This window comes from Oryzias latipes, chromosome 4 (genome assembly GCF_053564925.1).
Source record: "Oryzias latipes strain Hd-rR chromosome 4, Olatipes_Hd-rR_3.1".
Lineage (NCBI taxonomy): Eukaryota > Metazoa > Chordata > Actinopteri > Beloniformes > Adrianichthyidae > Oryzias > Oryzias latipes.
In genome coordinates, this window is record NC_136240.1 from 35,004,693 (window position 1) to 35,024,725 (window position 20,033).

A 20,033-nucleotide genomic window follows, 5' to 3' on the forward strand; every position below is an offset into this window, starting at 1 on the left:
ATGTTTCAATAATACATTAGGTTTGAACCCTTCAACATCAGAGACGTCTCCTACGACTCATAGATGGCACTTAATTTTTAACATACTGGAACTCTTCAGTCGTTAAGCATAAATCAGCTGATTCTGGCGCAGACAAAAGCATCTTTTTATATCGGCTTTGCACCCTTTACATTAGTAATGTGTTACATATTGGCCCAAAGATGCTTTTCTCATCAGAATTAGCAGATTTGTTTTTCAGTTTCTTTAAATTTATTTCCACAAATCAACAAAACCTAAATATCTTGCACAAGTTCTAATACTGGGGGAAATGAAAGTGAACAGAAAGGTGTAAACTTGTTTACATTTTTGGAGTAAAAAAGAAACATTTTTATACATACACAATCCTATAAAAATCAAAACGGCACTATATCTTAACATACTTATACATGTCTGAAAAATAGCATATGGAATGTTTGTGGTTTATGGTAATTGTGTCAGCATTCCACGACTGTAAAGTGTTGCATTTTCTCCACCTCAGAATCCGTTGGAATTATGTTATTTGCGTAAGCGGTTGAAGAGTTACGTGATCGGAAGAATGTGAACACTGGAGCTACAGCTGTGCTGTTAAAGGGTTAAATGTTTAAAAAAAACAAATGTCTGCAAATGGGAAATTTTTCCAGAGATTTTTTAATGGAAATGAATTCTTCGACAGGTTGATTAGTTACCCGGCTCATGTATACAGAGCTTGGACTTGAATGTTTCAGTTTTACACAGAGAATTACTGACTGAGAAAAGTGCAATCATTTATTCTTCCATTTTGAAAGGATGTAGAAGCCTAATAGCGAGCTCTACTTATGACATTTTAACTTGATGTACACTAGTTATTTTTCAAAAACTAAATATTAAAAAAGAAATGAAAAAAAAAAAGATTTACGTCGAGACAAAATCCAGAAAACTGTCAAGAAAAGCTGAAGACCCAAAGAAACAGTGAAAGAAAAGATTCCTCTCTCATCTATGTGTTCACCATGAGCCTTTCAGATGGACATACCTGGTCCTCTTTTCACTCTCAGGTGTATATCTTTATTTCTCTGCTCCTGCTTCCTGTAGGTTTGTATTCTAAAGTGGGTTTTTGTAGCGAGCCTTCATCTGTATGCCAAACATTTGTCTGGAAGCTCTCCAGCAAAAATCAGCTTAGGAGGAACTGAAGGTCAAACAAGTGTGCGGATTAAAGGACAAAATCGAGTCTTCTCTTCTCAAACGCGCCTCGTCTGAGGAAAGTGAATGAGCAGCGCTCTCTGCACGCCCTTAACTACCACCGAGTCGCCCTTGAGCAAGGTCCCTGGACTTTCCAGGCATCTTTCAGAAGCAGAATGATGTGAAACTGGGCTGATACCAAATAAGAAGTGAAGCATTTTGCATGGGAAATGCTTGATGTTTATTAGAAGTGGTGAAAGCTCCAGCTCCAGCTGTTGCCCTTGAACTGCTCCAAGCACACAGAAATGACTGTTGATTCCAGCTTGAATGACATGACATGTTCTGGTTTTTGATGTGAACTCTGGGGACACTCGACCTTAAATGGGATTTTTGCTGCTTCTGAACGTCTCATTTAAATGTAAAAAGTTGGCACAGACTAAAAGAAGATGGAGAAAATAGAGGCACTTAGCATTAATTAAACAATCAGCTTCAAGTGGAAGTTAACTGCTGTGCTTTAGTTCTGGTTAAAGCAGTCTGGGTGGTCAGGGAAGACTTTGAAGTGCTTTGGTCTGAGCTCTGAAATCAGTTTTTTTTACGTCAAAATAAACTCAAGGGAAATGTTTTCCATGTTTAAAAGAAAATATAAAAATTGTGTTTCTGCAGAAAATAAGCCACGCATTGGTTCCCATCATTTTACTGATATTCTTAGAAAGAGCGATGTGGGGAGATTGAAGTTGGTTGCAATTTGCAGCTTTTTCACTACAGGTCACTTTTGCAAAGAGCTACTGTCTATCATACAGCTTTGCAGCATCACAACCAAATAAAATCCTTCTGATGTAAAACATTAAAAAGGAAAATACCCTGAGCTTAGATTGTAGGGGGAAAAAAAAGAATTTATGAATCAATCAGCTTCCATCTTAATACATTTTTATGAATTTTTACCCATCTTGTCAATTCTACAAGTGGTTCCATCTGTAAAACTAGTTTTTGTGTACCTTTGCTACAAGATAAATAACCTTGTGGTTCCTTGCAGCTCACTGAGAAAAAGTGTACAAACAGGGGTTTAAAATGGTCAAGGTGCTTCTTTAAAAAATTAATTTAGAGCAGGAAGCCCGAGGGAGGCCAATGGAAATGGTTTTTCAAAAGAAATGGCATAAACAGAAATGTGGAATAACAATTAGGAGAGAGTTTTAGATATAAAAACACAATGAGTGAACACAACCTTCCCATCTCTCCTTTATCCAGCCTCAGTCACACAGACATGCTTGTGTGCACACAGTCTTATGTAAATAGTCTCGTTGGCAGAGTTCTTCTGTCACAGAGAGCATCCTCTGGGCCATCCAGGCAGTCTCATTAAAACGAGACACTGCAACCGCAAACACATTCGAGTGCACGTGTACACAAATGCACATGTATACATACAGTCAATAACACATAAAGGAGTCACAGTCACCAATGAAGGGCCTCCCGGGAAGCAAATTTTCCTCTTAGCTGGCAGTCAAAAATATGTTTCCAAGGGAAACGGCTCAAATGTCACCGAGAACAAAGCAGGAGGCCCGTGTGGTGTGCAGAGGAGATGAGAACAGACTCAGAGGCTTTAAGGGAGGGATTGAGTCGACCAATAACGATGCTTATGTTACCAACATACAATATATTTACATTTCTACCATTTTTCTTAATGTGAACTCTAAATATTCATCTAAAAGTAAACTAACTATTGCTTGTTACCAATAATAGGAGTATTGTGGAGCCAAGCAGAGAGCACGTCGATTGATTTACTGAAACGCAGAACAAACAGCGAGTGGAACAGGTGAACCCTGTGAAGTAAAAAGGGCCCCTTGTCTGTTTGATCTGTTGGCCCTGCAGGTGGCTCCCGGGGTGTGGGCTTCATTCGCTTTGATAAGAGGATAGAGGCAGAGGAGGCCATCAAGGGCCTGAACGGCCAGAAGCCATCGGGTGCCGCCGAGCCCATCACGGTCAAGTTCGCCAACAATCCCAGCCAGAAGACCAGCCAAGCCCTTCTGTCACAGCTCTACCAATCTCCCAACCGCCGATACCCAGGCCCCCTCCACCATCAGGCTCAGAGATTCAGGTGAGTGCCTCTGCTGAGACTCAACAGGGGATGCCATAGATTGGGAAAAGTACAGTTTCAAGAGGCAGACTTTTGTCTTTTCAAATAACCTTCTACAGCCCGCTAAAAGTGCTAAATAAAACTAGGTGGTTGGTTCATCGATAAATTTAATCCAGAAAATAGTTTCACATCAAAAAAGCCAGTGACAGCACATGGTTGCAAAGGGAAAACTACTCCTCCAAATGCTGCAGGTTTTTGAAAGCAAATCCTTCATTATTTTGTTTAAAAAATGGCTTGCGTTGCAGTTTTGGAGCCCATTCACACTTGGGAACCCAGCCTGCTCCTGTGGGAGTTTGACCACAAAAACCTCCAGTGCGTTTGTGGGGCGTTAGCATTCCAAACTGTCTTTAGGTGAACCACCTTAAAAAGGCAGACCGCACGCAGAATTTTGCTGAACTCTGGTGTATTACGGTAATTTTTGTGATCCCTGAATGTCTTGATGACAATGTATCCAAATTAACAACGGCAGTTTCGTGAAACCCCTATGCCATATTTGATGTCATCAAATCCAGCTGTGCCACTGACTGTATAGAGAACTGGACTGAGTGACTCTTCCTTCCTCGCGTTCCTGCTGGCTCCAAGAAGCCAAAATCCCATAGACTTCTAGAGAGAAATAAACAGCTGTTACTCAGTCATTCCATTGGTCAGAAGAACCGTTCTTGATCAGATATCTTTTTTTTAACATCCTCTTGGTTAGACGGGTAGCTGGCTGCAGAACAGATGGCGCCCAGACCCTTTGTTAAAACGTTTTAATGTAAATAAACGGTTTAGTGAGCAAGATGGGCTTAGAAGGGGGGGGGGGGGTCATTTCATTCCTTTTAAAAAGGATTTTAACAAAAGGGCTAAAATTAGTAAAACTGTTAACCCTGTTAGACTGGAGCTAACATGTTACTAACGTAACATTTCAACCCTTAATGCGACCAGCATGAATCAGCTCATTCTGCTGTAGAGAAAAGTACGGTGGCCGACAGGGCTCACACTGCGTATAAAAGAAACAACGGCATTACCGGCAACACAACGACATAAACCGCAGCACAATGGAAATGACAAAGAGAAAATGAGGACTTTTTTTTACCTACCAGGAGAGAAAAAAACAATTCAGTTTTGAACTATTCCGCGCTCCTGAGAGCTACGTCATATTTGGACTAGATTAGGGTGTTTTCTTACTAGATAAAAAAATATCTTACAAATATATGTTTGTCTAAAAATATAAATTTACCCAGTTCTCCACATAGTCACATCTGCAAAGCTTTGTCTTTTTTTTAAAATTACGACTTTTAAGTCGTAAATTTACGAGAAAATAATCTTGTTGATTTACAAGCTTTTTTCACGTAAATTTACGAGATAAAAACCCGTAAATTTACAAGTTTTTATCTCATAAATGTACGACTTAATATCTCGCAAATTTGCAAGAAAAAAAGTCACATATTAACGAGAAAAAACACCAAAGTTTTCCGTTTATCTGAGCTTAGCTTGAAGATGAAATACGTGGAACTTTTTGTGAAGCTTTATGTCTGGATAGGTTTAAAAAGCAGAGATTCTGAACCTTTTGGTGAATCAAAATCAGATTATTGTCAGTGTAGCCGGCATTCCGGGGTTTGGTGTTGGTAAAGTGGAGTTTCATCTGTAAAATAAGGAGCTCAGAGACACTTTTGGGTGCAGAGGACCGCTGCAGCCTTTATTCTCCTTTTCATTCACAGAACCTGAAGTTCATCTGTCTCATTACATCATGAACCTGTCATCGTAACACCAATGCAGAAGCAAACAGTGTTCCATACGCCCCTTCCTGCAGATGAAACATCCCGTTTTAACATAAAACAATAAAGAGGAATAAAAATAGTCTGTTATATTAGCATTAGAACGTTGAAAATGCCAAAAAGTGCTCCTCCTCCTCAGACAGAAGCATCACACAGACTTAGAGATCTGGTCTTTAATGGAGGAAGAAAGGATTGTAGTAGACAGCTGCAGGGACACCGACGTCTTCATCAACGGCTGCAGAGATCCTGCAAACCACCCATCAATAAATAAAACGTTAATAAATCGTAAACCAAACAAAGGAGCTTCCAAACATTTGGAACATTATCAGTAAACATTCAGCTCACCTGTTCTACTAAGTTTAGTCGGTATGCTCTGCTGCTGCGCGGTGTTCACTTGCTGCTGCTCTGCATGCTCACTTCCACTTTAATCTTGTAAAATTACGAGTTTTTTTCTCATAAATTTACGACTTAAAATCTCGTAATTTTACTCTTTTTTTTTTTTTTGATGGCCCTAAAACTCAGTTTGAAACTGAATTATTTTTTTTCCGCCAGTAGGAAAAAAAAGTCCTCATTTCCTCTTTTTCTGTCATTTCCGTTGTGTTGCGGGTAATGCCGTTGTGCTTCGGGTAATGCCGTTGCGTTGTTTCTTTTGTATGTAGTGTGAGCCCTGTCAGCCACCGTAGAAAAGAAGCTTTGAATCAAGTGCAACACTTTATGTTAGTGATGCAGATCCGTGAAAAGCCATTTTAAAGTGTTGCTTACCTTACCGCCGCAAGGCCCACTTTTCTCAGCCGATCAGCTTTTTTGACCGAAATGAAGCGGGCGGGACTTCAACGTGGGGTTCCGGACCTTTGGTTCTGTCTAATGATGTCTGGGCACCATGTTTTTTTACCGTAGTTATTCAAGTTATAAACTGACCAATCAGATGCCTCAGCAAAAGTATGTGGTCTCTCGTCAAATATCGGAAACATTTGACAGATTCCCCTGAGCCCGCTTTCAAGTGGTAGGGGTGTGGCCTTCCAACAACCTCAGTCCTGATTGGTGAAAGTGGTTGCCATAGAAACGTTGACTAAGACTGGCTTGAGCCAATCACTGCTTTCTGACATTGTCTGGCTCCAACATGGCGGCGTCCATATAGTGAGAAACGACTAAATTGACTTCATTTGGTTGGAAATGAAAGTAAAGCTTTTCCTATAGGTTACACGACACTCGCTCCAGTTCTCATGTTCAGTCGATGGTCTGAACGTCAACAAAACTGCTAACAGCGTACACTGACAAAGAAAATGGTGTAAGACAGACTGTTTGTACCCAAAGGTCACAACCTGATCATGCCTGCATGCTCCCTTTCTTTCATTGACAGATGGTAAAGTAAGAGTTACCGTTATTTTCTGTGTTGATGCTCCGGCCTAAACCTCTACCAACATAACGTTGAAGAGTCATAACCTTGTCAGGAGTAAATTCACCCAAAAGATGCAGGAAACTCTTCCCAAAACAAACAAAAAAGATTAAAATCTGATTACATTTTACTAAAAAAGGAGCTGTTAACTATGACTCCTCTGTTTAATCATCTGTTCCAAAAGTTTCAACATTAATATGAATAAATGATGTCTTCATACTGAAAAGCAACTGCTGGTAGAGGGAACAAATAGGGCTTATTAAAACTCTACTTGATATTATTGTGTAAATTATGAGATTTAAAGTCTACAGAGGAAAAAAACACAAGTATGAATGATTAATCTCAAGCTTCACAGCAATTACTCTCATTCTTGTAAACAGGCTTTATTTGGAAAACATTGCATCAAATGCAATTTAAAGATTGTAGAAACTCAGGATGTGACTCCCACACTTGGAGAGCATGACTCATCGCATTGTCTTTGTTACAACAATGATGCACTTGCCTCCTCCAGTGAGCAGTCATTGGAGCAAATTTAGCTAATGTGTGAACAACAGTTGTGGGTTCAGAACCCGGGCCGTTTGTCTGGCTCAGAACCCGGCCCAGGTGTCAGAGAATGCAGACGGAGCTTATGGGGGGTTCGCCTTATCAGAGAGGGGCTGATTAGAAGAGACTGTAGGGTTCTGTCATTCACAAACACCCATATCCCTTCATTTCATTCTGCCACCATCATTTCAACTCCCATTCCTAATTTTTGTTCCATTACATGCTCAATCTAAACAGATTTTGGCCTAGTTTAACAGTATTTTGATATGTAAGCAGGATATAGAGGCGTTATGAATGCAAACATGTGTATTACAAAAATATTTAAGTCTTTTCTTAGCTTAAATTTAACCGACTATTGACAGTTTCTCCTAAAAATTCATATTATTTCACCCGAGTGACTTAAAGATGACACCAACCACTCACATATTGCACTGCATTCCATCATCAAAATTGAACATAGCTTATGTATTTATACAATTTCTCTCTCCTTGCTGTTTACTCTCCATCAAAGTTGGAGCTTGGAAGGTATTTTTCTTCTTGAGCAGTCTCCCTGGTGTGACACCTGAGCGATGTAGCGTGGCTGCGTGTCTGTGATACGCCAGGCCAATTTACAGGCTCTGCAGGAGAGCTGTCGCTTCCCATCACAACTCACAACCACAGGACACTTCCTGACTGTGCTGTGTCCCCGCACTCCTGCTTTCTGCTCTTCAACCCTTCACTGAAACGTCGACGCTGCAGGCTGGAAATGTGCTTGATGTGCACTACTTTGCTCATTGTTGTCTAACTTTTATTGAAAAAAGAAAAAGTCTTATTTTCATCACTAAATGTGTGGTGCTTTCATTTTTATTTTGTGGAACCTCCGTTCTTTATGGAGTCGTGTAAAAAAGTGCGGCTTCGTACGTAAATCCTGTGAGACTTAACCATGTTGGCGCGATGCTCCAGGTTAATGTGTAACATGTTTGCACGATTCCTCTCCAAGATAGAAAACATCAGCTCAAGGACAATACAGCGAGCACGAGAGCTCAGCGTGTTTCCAACATTCACTCGCCAACTAATGGTAGTAATTAGCAAATTAGCCTTATTACATCCAGAGCAGGAGCCAATTTTAATTTCACAGATTTTTGTTTAAAAAAGAAAAAAAAAAAAGAATCAACCCTTCCTCCATTAGGTGCTTTGACAGAAAGCACAAAAGCCCCATTGTTTATGTGGAGCCTGGAAAGGCGACGTGAGGAGATGGAAGAGTGTTTGCGTGGCGAGCTTGCATCAGTCGGACTTCACACGTGTGAGAGATGAAGGGAGGGAAAGAGGGCTCGCAGCAGGTTGTTTTGTTAAGGCCCAGCGGCCCGGCGGCCGGCAGATGTGTTCATGCTCCCCGGTCTTCTGAGCTTCCTCTCCAATTGACTCATTTACCCACAAAGCAGAATGCTTGTTCCCTTCCCAGACTAATGGGCTAATTGCCGTTTTAATGAAGTCGTTGGGTCCGTCTCTCTACTGCAGGTCTTTGTTTGCAGACTGCTTTCATGGTTTACGCTAATTCTAACAGAGCTAAGTGCTAATATGTAAGCAGACTCTTTAAGCAGACGAGGCTGTGTGCTAGTCTATAACTTTATCACAAAGGTTTGCTTAAAACATTTCTGATCCCGCAGGATTCCATTGTCCCGCTGTTAGTGTTTTTCCATTTCAGTTGATATTTTGTGGAGTGAAAAAATGGTGATTGCAGCCTCTTCATTGGATCCATCTGCCTTGCTTTAATTGATAGTTTGTGGTTTCATCGGTGCAGACCCAGTTCTGTGGTGTAAATCTCTGTGGTTTTTACAAAAAGCTGTTCCAAAGTAAGTCACAAAAACTCACATTTGGGTCTATACTTTATGATTGTCTGGAGAACATGAGCCAGTAGTCCTCTCATTTAACAGTCATAGGGGTCACAACACACTGAGGAAAAATGATTGACTTTTAACAAAAGGTTAAGTTTGATAGGAATGTATTTGCATTCGAATGTCAGACTCTGTGCAAATGAATCAGATTTGACTCTGGGACAGAGGATACGCGTCGAATACGCGTCCATGGTACCAGGTCCACTCCCACAACCTGGCTTCCACGCGTCACTGGACAAGCCGGACAGGGGGAGCAGGAGCCCCCTACTCGGTATAGACTGCTGGAAGGGCGAAAGATTGGCAGATTTTTATACCCGTCACACAATATGCCAATCGTGTCTTAACTTTGCATGATTATTGGGCTGTTTACATGCAAATTAGTGATTTGTGCATCAATTACGTAATTCAAACGTCATTAGTGTGCTGTATACGCAATATGAAATTAAAGCATCGGTGGTACATGAGTGAAGACATAAAAAGCCCTTTAAACATAAGTGGAAGAGTCGTGGAAAGCCTTTATTTGTCTACGCATCTTGCAAAAATCAAATACAATTGCATAAGATTTGTACGTTAATGTCGTAGAAACGAAATAATATATGTATAAACTGTACAACTCTCAACCACCCAAAAAATTCGGACATCTGCGCACATTGACAAATTATGAATTATGAATTAAGTGTATCACGCATCAAAAGGACTGAAATTTCATACATGGAAAATGCACAAAATGAACATAGTGCCGATGTCACGTGTCCTTTACATTAAATAATAAATTGCTTAAGACTTTATAGTTTAGCGGATCAAAGAAAGAGCTCCTTTTGTTTGCTCATCTGGCGCCCGCAGCCGTCCCCCAACTCCATCTGGACGAAGCTCATCTGCTGGACTTTAAATATGTAGTTGTAGAGTTAGATAAAGGAATTCTTCTCTAAGAAATCTGGTACATCGCGTATCCGCCTTGGGGGTATAATCCCTCCTTCACGTGGGCACCCCTGAGGTTTCTTCTTTTTTATCCAGAACCAGTTTTTTTTTTTTTTTAGGAGTTTTCCTTATCAAAAAGGAGGGTCTAAGGGCAGGGATGCTCAGCCCGTTCAGTGTAGTTTTACTAATTTCTATTGAATTGACTGATTTCATGTTCTTGTACAACTACCGGTTTGAAGCCCATTGAGACAACTATGTTGTAAGATTGGGCTGTAGAAATAAAATTGAACTGAATTTCCTTCAAAAGACTTGTTAATAACAGTTTGGTGATTTGTCACTAAATACTCTTCAAATTTGGTGCCTGAACAATCTTAAAGACCTCGAATAAACATTTCATGATTCATTAAAAAAAAAAAACAAGAAACTTGTTTTGTCAATTTTGTGAAAATGCCTGAAATTGAGAAAAAAGTCTTTCTTAATAGGGTCAAAGCTGCAGAGTTTTTAGTGTTTTCAAGTGGTGCAAGTGGAGGCAGCTGCTGCTCAATAAGCCAGAGCCTCTGTCCATTAGGGTAGAAAAGTTAATAAGACATGAGACAGGCCAGACCCATGTGAGGAATGAAGGTCATTGAGTCACCAAGCGGACTGCCCCCGTCCACAAAGGCCTGCGTTTAATACGGCCCACAGGTTTCTGAGGCCCGGTGCACACAAACAACCATTCACTCTGGACGTCTGCAACGGTTGCAGCCTCCAAAGTGAATGTGCAACCACATCTGCCCCCCTTTTGAACCTCTTTGACAAAACACTTAGCTATTCCACCTGACCCGCGTTCAAGCCCAACCTCAAAAGCAGATTTTCCCATTTTTTGCCCAGTTTAACATTCAGTTGTCACTTCACGGAAAACCTCCAAATCATAGCGAAACCTCTCACTCACCATCATTGGAATGCCGAACCATAACACTGACAGACCTCTGAATCACGTCCGGTCATCCCAGTTACTGTCATATCAGATCATTTAAATGGAACTATTTTCAACCACATGCTGGTCCTCTGCATTTTCTGCTCTCGATGCATCTGTAGCATTGCAGCTGCCTGGTACAATGCAAAGTTCACACCCTACCTGTGCACTTCTGTGCTGCTAAAAAGCACTTGCACCAGAATGGTTCCTGTGAGAGAGACCAGAAAACCTGCAGACTGAAGTGATGGTACTGTTGATTTGTTAACTGATGATAGCATTTTGTGGTGGGGCTCCTCGGTGTAATGGACCAACCACAGATGAGTTTGTTTGTTCATGAGTGAGGAGGACCATGAAGTTCCTACAGGGCCTCAACATTAGTTCCATTGAGTGAGTCGACCATCTGCCCGCCATTAACCCCAGAACCCTCCTTCTCTTTACAGGCTGGACAATTTGCTTAATATGGCCTATGGCGTAAAGAGGTAATTAAAAACTTCACCGAATGCCAGATGTCCATGTTGACTTTTCCTTTTTTTTTTCCATTTTGTGTTTTCTTGCATTCTTGCGTTTTGAGTTTGACTGTTGTTCAAGGTCATTTTTATTCTTTTGTGGTTTTTTTGTGCTTTCCCCAGCGATTTTAAGTTTCATCCCCACCCCCACGCCCGCCAAAAGACTTGAGGTGTTTGAAAGACTCTTTGTTTCAGTGGTGGTGACTTTGAATTGTTTTGATGGTGGCAAGTGCTGGTGATGTTTGGGTTGTGTTGGGCTGTTTCTGTGTTCTGAACAGATTTTTGTTTGCAACTTACATTTCTATGTGCGCTTTGGATTCATTTTTTCACGCAGAATCAGATTCTCCCCCTTTGTTTTAGTCTTTTTTTTGTTTGTTTATGGATCTTTTAGTGTAATTTAAACCTCACTTCTTCCTCTTTATTTAAAATGTGTGCATCAAACAGCAGCTGTGGTTGATGTACAAAGTCAAATAATAATAAATTGGAATGATTTGGAAATTACTTTTAAAAATAAAATGCAAAACAACACATTTTCTTTGACTTATTTCACTGCAGACATGCCAAAGTCTTGATATTAATTAGTAATTTACTCTCCTTTTTAACATCAGTCTAATTTATTTTGTTGAAAAACTTACACTCAAGTGTTATAGGTATAGGAAAAAAATACATCTCTTTAAAAGTATAATTTTAACAGCTCATTTATGCTACTAAAGCATAATCAATATGACTTAAGGGGTTGAAGAGAAAAGAAAAGCATTGAAAACATCAAAGCATCAATGACTTACAAATAAATGAAATGTTCAAGGTTAGACTTTAACCGAGACTAGCAATGGGTCAAGACCAAAATAAGTCAATAGTTGATTAAAAAAAATCACATATTTGAAAGAAATTCTTGGTAAAGGGCTACATCTGACTCATAGTTTTTATTGTAAAGAACATTTCTTACAACTAAACAATATTTTTACAATAGATATTTTCCAGGAAAGTGAAACATTTTTGGCATCAAGTCAAGACTGCTCACTAATATTTCTGTTGAGAAACACAAAAAAAACACTCAATAGTATTATATCCTTAAAGAAAATGTCCTTTAGTATCTATCAAAAACTAGAGGTACAATGATTCATTTTAACAACGATTCGACATTTGTGATTGACGGTTTGATTCACTTATGATCTTGGTTCATTTTAAATGATCCGATTTGATCCGATTCACTAAAATGGATCCAGAGCGTCTTTAGCCAGACGTTCATCCAGTGTGACGCAGAGATGAACACCTCTGTGCTGAACAGAGCAGGTGACGTTTTCCAGATTTCTTCTATTTCTTTAAGAGAATCAAGTGTAAATGAAATATGTGTCCAAACAAACAAGCAAACTAGAATGAATGGCAAATCTATTCACATTTTAGTTTCCTAAAGTTCAGCCCACTGTTGTTTTTCTACATCAAAATAATACAAAGTAAACATTATTTAGACATTCTACTATCCAAATGATAATTTGATTATTCGATCAACGATTTATCTCATTTTAAAACAACCTTTTTTTGGTATAGCTCGATTCTATTTTGCCCCAGACATATTGATCTGGTCGATCCAAGGAATTTAATTGTTGCACCCCTATTAGAAACATTACAATCTGGTAAAAATTGTCACATGCCATTTTTTTATTATTGTATGTTTATTTAATAAACAAACCATTGTTTTTTCTTCTGTAGTAAAATACGTCAAAGTCACACATTGAAGATGTTTTTTCCATATCTTCATAGCAATAATTGGTTGGATGAAGCTGGATCCCTTGTAGAAAAAGGAGATTCTGATTCACTGCAGACGCCTTTTTCAGTCTCTTTCCTTGTGCATCTGTGTTTACTGTTATTTTTTTTTTCTTAAAGGTTCTCCATAAATCAGACTTTTAGTGGCATTTTGCATGTTATCAATAGAGGAGACATCATCACTCAGCTGAGCAGCTGCAGCAAACGTCTACTGGAGACAAACGGCTCTAAAAATACTACAGTGTTTATGTACAAATATTCATATTTGGATTGATGAGGTTAACATTTACAGTCCACCTCCCTCAGTTAGCCCTTTGGTCACTTTGGTCTGAACATAATTTGAAAAGTGAAGTTTGTGCTTGATGCAGCTTAACTGCCATCAAGTTGTAAGTGTTATTCAGTGATCTGGTGTTGGTGAAATGAAAGAGAAGGGGGAAAAAAAGCATTAAGAACCTGAAATGGTTTAGCCATAGAAAGAACAGAAAAGATATGTGGTCAGTGACGCTGTTGCTATGCAACCAGTGGTCTTGTCTGTAACATTGGTTGGTGTTTTGTCCTGCACATTACATCCAGGTCTGGATCCTCACATACATCGTCCAGAGAGCTCGGTTCACGTCCTCACGGTTAGCTAGTCTCCAAGCGGTCACCTCGGGGTCAGATATGGTGTTTGTATTCCAGCCACTTCGTGCACAGAATATTTAGAAGGTCATATGAGATTTAGATCAAAACAGATAATGTACATCGATGGAGGACCTTCGATAAATCCATTTCAGTGTTCTGAAGTTACAATGAGACATGCAAATAATCTGAGACATGCATGAATGCAGATGAAAGTGATTATCCTCCTGACGTCACATTAAAGTCCACTCAGGGCCCAAACGCACAGTCTATGAGCTATGCACCCTACATGCTTATGAAAGGCCAGAGGCAAAGTCTGCGTGACCAAAGTCATGCAGGAAGGTCGTAGTGATTGCCGACCATATATAGTTACTGAAGAGAGACGGCTTCAGGCCCCGAGCAGCGAGCAGGGCGATCGATCAGTGCCACGAGCTCGGGAAGGGAAGGGAGCAGAACAGAACGCCCCCCGGGAGGGGGAGGAAAGGGAGAAATACACTTTGTACCTTAATGCCACTGGGCTGTAAAGTGCTTCCATTTTCCATTTATTTGCCCCCCCCCCCCCCCCCCCCTCCAGAAAGCAGGCTCGTCTAACAGCTGCAGCAAAGCGGAAATCTCAATTAAAGTACTCCCAATAATGCTTATAGTAGTTTCTAGGAGAGAGGTAGCATAAGAAATGAACCTTTTATCTCATTTACCTTTTATTTAAAAGTGGTGGAATCCCCCCCCCTCCCCTTTTTTTTGCTTTGAGCGGAAAGGCAATTAAGTGAAGTCAACTGAGGATTCAAATCTCTTGCATCACAAGAAAAAAAGGGAAGATTAGGAGGTGAATGGGAACAGATTTAGCCGCCTGCTGCACGATCTTTGATACATTTCTAGCTGCGGGTTCAATTCAACAACTTCCTGCAATTTAGCTCCAAAAGCAGCCACTTGAGGACACAAAGTGAGAGTCTTTGTCTGCTGGAGTGCCGCTCAGCACAGGCAACGCCGTCATCAGGCTTGACAGGAGACCTTTCAGAGCCGAGCAGCCACGGGAGCATTCGGAGACAGCAGACGCACAACAAACCTCAGCGTTCGTTCAAATCCACGCAGCGTCTGCACAATACCTCCCAATCAGTGTGGTTTAGAGATTAGCGTCTTCATGGTTCCATCAGTCATTAGGCTGTAAAGTGACTGCAAGGGTTAGCTTTTTAATTTAGACTGAGAATTTGATCATCGACTTTAATTTTTTGTTGTTTTTTTTTTTTTGCTCCTGTCATGCATAGCATACATGCAGACGTGTCATTTCCTGCTTGAAGACGTTTGTGCTGACTCCTCCCTCCCTGCTCTGCCTCTGTTCTCAGGTTCTCCCCCATCACCATCGACAGCATGACCAGCCTGGTCGGCATGAACATCCCCGGCCACACCGGCACCGGTTGGTGCATCTTTGTGTACAACCTGTCCCCGGATTCCGACGAGAGCGTGCTCTGGCAGCTGTTTGGCCCCTTCGGCGCCGTCAACAACGTCAAGGTGATCCGTGACTTCAACACAAACAAGTGCAAAGGCTTCGGCTTTGTCACCATGACGAATTACGACGAGGCGGCCATGGCCATCGCCAGTCTCAACGGCTACAGGTTGGGCGACCGCGTCTTGCAAGTCTCCTTCAAGACCAACAAGACGCACAAGTCCTGAACTGTGCCAGGTAAAAGCAGCGTCTGCTCCCAAGAAGAAGAAAAAAAGATGTATTGCCCCCAGCCCCCAACCCCCCAACCTCCACTCATTCCTTAGTCCCCAAAGCCACCACACCACCACCCTACTGCAGCCATCCGACACAGCAAACGCCAACCGGAACACAAAGAAACCTACAAACGAATTGAACTCGAAATGGCTTATATCATAACTTTGGACCTATAAGCCAGTGTTGCCTAAATATTTCAAAAATGGAATGATTAAAATGTTCACACGTTTTTGGAAGCCCCTGTGATATTACAGAGCTTCTCTTTATTGTAAATCCTTTATGTTTGTTGTGGTTGTGTTGTTTTTTTTCTCTCTTCTCGATAAACAGTAGCAAATCCCTGTATGCCCTTATTTCAGAGAAGAGAAGGATCTTTTTAGATTGGAGACTTTTCTCTGTCTTGATTCAGGATTTGTTTTTCTTCTGTAAATCCGGATCCACTGTTGTTAGTATTAATGCCTCCCCCATCAATGTACGGGAGAGGGAGAGAGCTTTTTTAAATTGGTAAAACCACTCATTCACTTTTAAATGTATATTTAAGAATTTCCCCCTTGTCGACTCCACGTGGGATTCAACGATCCCGTTAACTCAGATGTAGGAAAAAGAAAAAAAAAACAGATTTCTAACATTGTTTTTGTTTTGTATCGCAAACAAAACACGTCTTTCCTCGGTGGGTTTCAGGGACACGGGGCGCGGGAGGGGACGGGTTCCTGTTCACACGTTCAGTAATTTAAGAAAAAAAAAACACTGTTGCCAAAGAGAAGATCTCTTTGCTTGGAAAAAGATAAAAACAAATAGAAAGATCTATTTTTATAAATGATAATTAAAATAATAACTATTGAAGCATTTTTACAAGAATCTGGATTTGAAAAAAAAAAGAGAGAAGAATATTTTGACTGGCTTACTGGGGGGACCGGCGGGTGGGAGGGGGCACCACCTTGTCTTGTTGTTCTGCCGTGGTACTTTATAGAATCAAAGGTTGTCTGTTTTTTTTGGGAATCCAAGTTGGTGGAGATTTTCTAGACCGAAGGTTTTGTGAAAAGGGATGCAAACTGAGGCGAGCGATTTTGGTAATTTTTCACATATGTACTTGTGCATAATTATTCAAACAGCGATACCCAAAAGGAAGGGGAGAGGGGTCTTTCCAAGGCCTGACCAACCTTATACTTCAGTGCCCAAAGCATTAAGTCCCTTTTGTCCACTTTTTGCTTTGTCATCAGATAATATGGGAAATTAGTAAATAGATATATCCTCATCTATCCATTTAGAGAGCATACAACGTATATCATTTTCTTCGCTCTGCGTTTGTGAACTTACATTTGAGAAGGCGTTCCTTTTAGCGATCAACAGTAGGTGCTAATTCCACATTATTCACATATCTTAAATATCCAACTTTGTTGTTCTATGTGTTGTTTAAAGAAAAAAAAAGTACTTTGATGTTAGCATTGAATTAAGCTGCTGTTCTTTGGTATTTGTTTCATGTTGGCCCAGAAATCTGATGTGACTTTTTTGGGTTCTTTTTGCTTAATGAGCAGATTTTATGAATTTGGGGCCTTGTAAGAATCACTGATCAAAGTTTTGTTGTTTTTTTTCTATCTTATCTTTTCTTATATTTTTGGTTGGTTTGTTTTATGTTTGGCTTGCTGAAGTTTAGGTTATTTGCTGAGCGTAAAACGTTTGTCAAATCTTTATGCTGATTAGCTAGTTCCGTTAGTCTAGATATTTGTTTCCTTAAAAAGGATCAATGAGAACTGTGTCTTTATTTGCTGTGTACAAATAGATGATATATATAAATATATATATAGTCTACATTTGTTTTACGATATCTACTGTATTATCTGAGTTGTCACTGTTCTTTTTGTTCGAGCTTGTCTTTCATATGACAATTTATTATGGAGTGGTGGTTCAGTTACTTAGAAAAACTCGTGAGGAAGCTGTTCAATTGTTGTCATGTTGCTTGTGGAGAAAAAAATAATAATTGGATAAATTTTCAGTTGACTACTGCGGCAAAAGAAACCGAACACAGCTTAGAATATAACTGTATTCGTTTGACACTTGATTTACTATTTCTCTCTTTTTAAAACTATTTATTTTTCTATTTATTTGTATTTATTCTATATTTATTACTTTGTTAATTTATGTGTGTATTTATTTGTTTACTTGTCTGTGTAATTTGTGTGATTCTGGTACAGGGAGGGGGGCGTTTCTGAGCAAAAGGGAACAAAGCGACTAGTGGAGAGGCTCTTCCAGTAGTCCACTGCACTGAGAGAACTTTTAGTACGTTTGTGCTTTCTACCAATATATCAAAATTACACTAAAAAAAAAAAATCTAAAAGTCAACAAAACTGAAAAAAATGTCTGGAGGGTCGGGGGACGCTCTTCCCTTATTACTAGAAACAGTTACTCGCTATGCATAACCTAGTTATAGTTCAATTTGCTATTGCTTTTTTCTTGTCTTGTTAAACTGAAATCTTTAGATCTTTTTCAATAAAGTTTAGTCTTGATAGAATGTTATAAACAGTCGTTCTGGTTCAATATAACCTGTGATAAGTTTGTGTAGTTCTAAAAAAGCCACTCCGTCCACACCCTCCCTCCACTTACTACCGCTTTGTGATGAAACCTTATGCAAAAATGTGGGTCTGAAAGCATAGTTTCCGTTTTCTTTCTGTCTGTTTGTATTTAAACCTGTCAGCTGTTGGAGGCTTGGGCACATTCAACTCAAAAATAGCGATTTTTGTTTTTTTTAGGCTCATGGACTAAATCGATTGAAATCACGCAAGAGTCAGAGGTTATTTTTACGAATCGTCATCATGTTTTCCAACGACATAAAAAGAATCTTTAAAGAAATAAAGAAGTTAGCGTTGCACACCGACTGCTTTTTGCAGCAGCTGTCTAAGAAATACTCTGGAGGGATAAAAAGGGATTGTGCTGATTCTATATTTTATATACTCGAATATGAAATATATTATATATTTTGAAAGGTCAAAGGGGAATATTCCAGACGTATAAATATAAGGAATTGGATTTCTTTTTGTTCGTTTGTTTGTTGCTAGAACTTAAAAAGGAGGTGCGTTCGGGACTCGTGCTCTCATCCTGCATCCTTCTCGCTCACATCTCACTCATCCAACAGTCACCCGATCATCATCCGATCACAAAGTTCTGACACCATGGCGGCACTAAACGAACCAGACCCCTTCATGCTCCCCGTCCCCCGGCGGGGGCTTGAATTATGCAACGACCCCGGTAGAATGTCCGGATGTGTGGGTTTCCTACTCTGTAAGACTTTTGGATCTTACGATGCGTGCCTGTGTTCCGCCTCAACCCCGTTTGCATGACTGAGTGCGTATGTTTGTGTGCATGTTCCTTTGCTTTGTCCGTTTGCGTGGAGTAACCTCACCCCTCAGATGTCTCCTGTGCACATACGTGTGTGTTTCCCTGAGTGCATGCGTGACGATCAGAGTGCTTGTGCCAGAGTGACTGAGTGTGCATATCAGGGTGTTTGAAACATGGGGCTGCGTCACCTCGCTCCATGCCCGACCCCTATGGCTCACACCATCCCCTGTAGCGCCTTATAGTGGCAGCCTGCCAGTAGGAACAACTCAGCCAGTAGTGGAGGAGGGAAGGTGAACAGAGGAACTCGGCTCTTCTTGTCAGTTTTCATTTTCCTCCTGAGACGTGTTTGTTTACTATCTGAAAAATCTATAAACTAAATCTTTAAAGACAAAAAAAGACGAAAAAATCTTCACGGGGCCCCATGACTTGCGGCTCCCTCTACTCTCTCCTGCTTATGTTATTACTTAACAATTATCAATGATGATTATTATGATTATTATTGCTATTATTCTTAGTATTCTTATTCTTATTATTAATCCAACTACTGCGATGAATGACTTCATGTTATCCTTGCTAGTTTAGGTAATTTCTGAAACTGGAAACAAAATAAAAATCTTGCTGTAAATGTTTGTTTTTTCTTTTTCATAAAACTGTTGTGTTTGAATTATTTGTACTTTTGAATGTTGGGACAATAAAATGAGGTGTTAAGAGCTCCAATGTGTCTTGTCATTAACCATGAAGCGATTTTCAAACATTTTTACACCAAATAATCTCAATGAATTTTCCTATTTCAGTTGTTTTCCTGATTTATTTTGTCCAGTTTCCACTTTTATTAAATCAGAGCGGATCGCCCCTCCTCTCGGGAGCATTAACATCCCATAATGTGGTGTTCGATTTGACACATTTGTGCTGAAGATTGCAGAATAAAGATTTAGGAAAGTGAAAAAAAAGTACTTTACTTATTGACGAAGAACTTGGAGGAGGTTAAGCATGCACCACTTCAAGTTTTCTTTTATTCTTTTATCATGAGCAGAGAGGGATTAAAACAAGATTTTTCAAAATAAAAGCCCCAGAGAAAGAAAAAAGGTTGTTTTATGAACGAGGAGGAAAAAAATTCTTTACAGAAAGGTTGGACATCCTGAAGATGTGAAACCTTATTAAAACTGGTTTGAGTTCATTACAAGATCAATAATGAACATATTTAGTTTTTATTTTTCCCTTTAGAAGCAAACAACACCATTTGCTGATGTCATTAGGGAGAAGTTTTAAAACTATTTGCAGTCATCTTTTTACTTTTTAATCGCTAAATTAAAAGTGTCTAAAGTTTGAATAAAAGTTACACTTTACAATGTTA

General features: G+C 39.9%; 2 protein-coding genes across 16 annotated transcripts in view; one reads left to right on the forward strand and one right to left on the reverse strand.

The window, feature by feature from the left end:
- Positions 1-19,396, forward strand: part of elavl4 (ELAV like neuron-specific RNA binding protein 4) — an 88,055-nt gene extending 68,659 nt beyond the window's left edge. For 6 of the 14 annotated variants that reach the window (XM_078946359.1, XM_078946366.1, XM_078946369.1 and 3 more), the window contains 3 exons: positions 3,030-3,265; positions 11,188-11,226; positions 14,976-19,396. In XM_078946359.1, the coding sequence (XP_078802485.1) occupies positions 3,030-3,265; positions 11,188-11,226; positions 14,976-15,303 (603 nt within the window). In that variant the 3' untranslated portion in view covers positions 15,304-19,396. The remainder of the gene's footprint in view (positions 1-3,029; positions 3,266-11,187; positions 11,227-14,975) is intronic. The other 8 variants (XM_078946360.1, XM_011474550.4, XM_078946364.1 and 5 more) reach the window with 3 other exon arrangements.
- Positions 8,809-20,033, reverse strand: part of LOC144991963 (uncharacterized) — an 83,343-nt gene continuing 72,118 nt past the window's right edge. The window contains exons 4-5 of one of the 2 annotated variants that reach the window (XM_078946378.1): positions 9,047-9,155; positions 8,809-8,950 (exon numbers count right to left, since the gene is read on the reverse strand). In XM_078946378.1, the coding sequence (XP_078802504.1) occupies positions 8,907-8,950; positions 9,047-9,155 (153 nt within the window). In that variant the 3' untranslated portion in view covers positions 8,809-8,906. Of the gene's footprint in view, positions 8,951-9,046; positions 9,156-20,033 lie in introns of those variants that run through there. The other variant, XR_013655658.1, reaches the window with a different exon arrangement.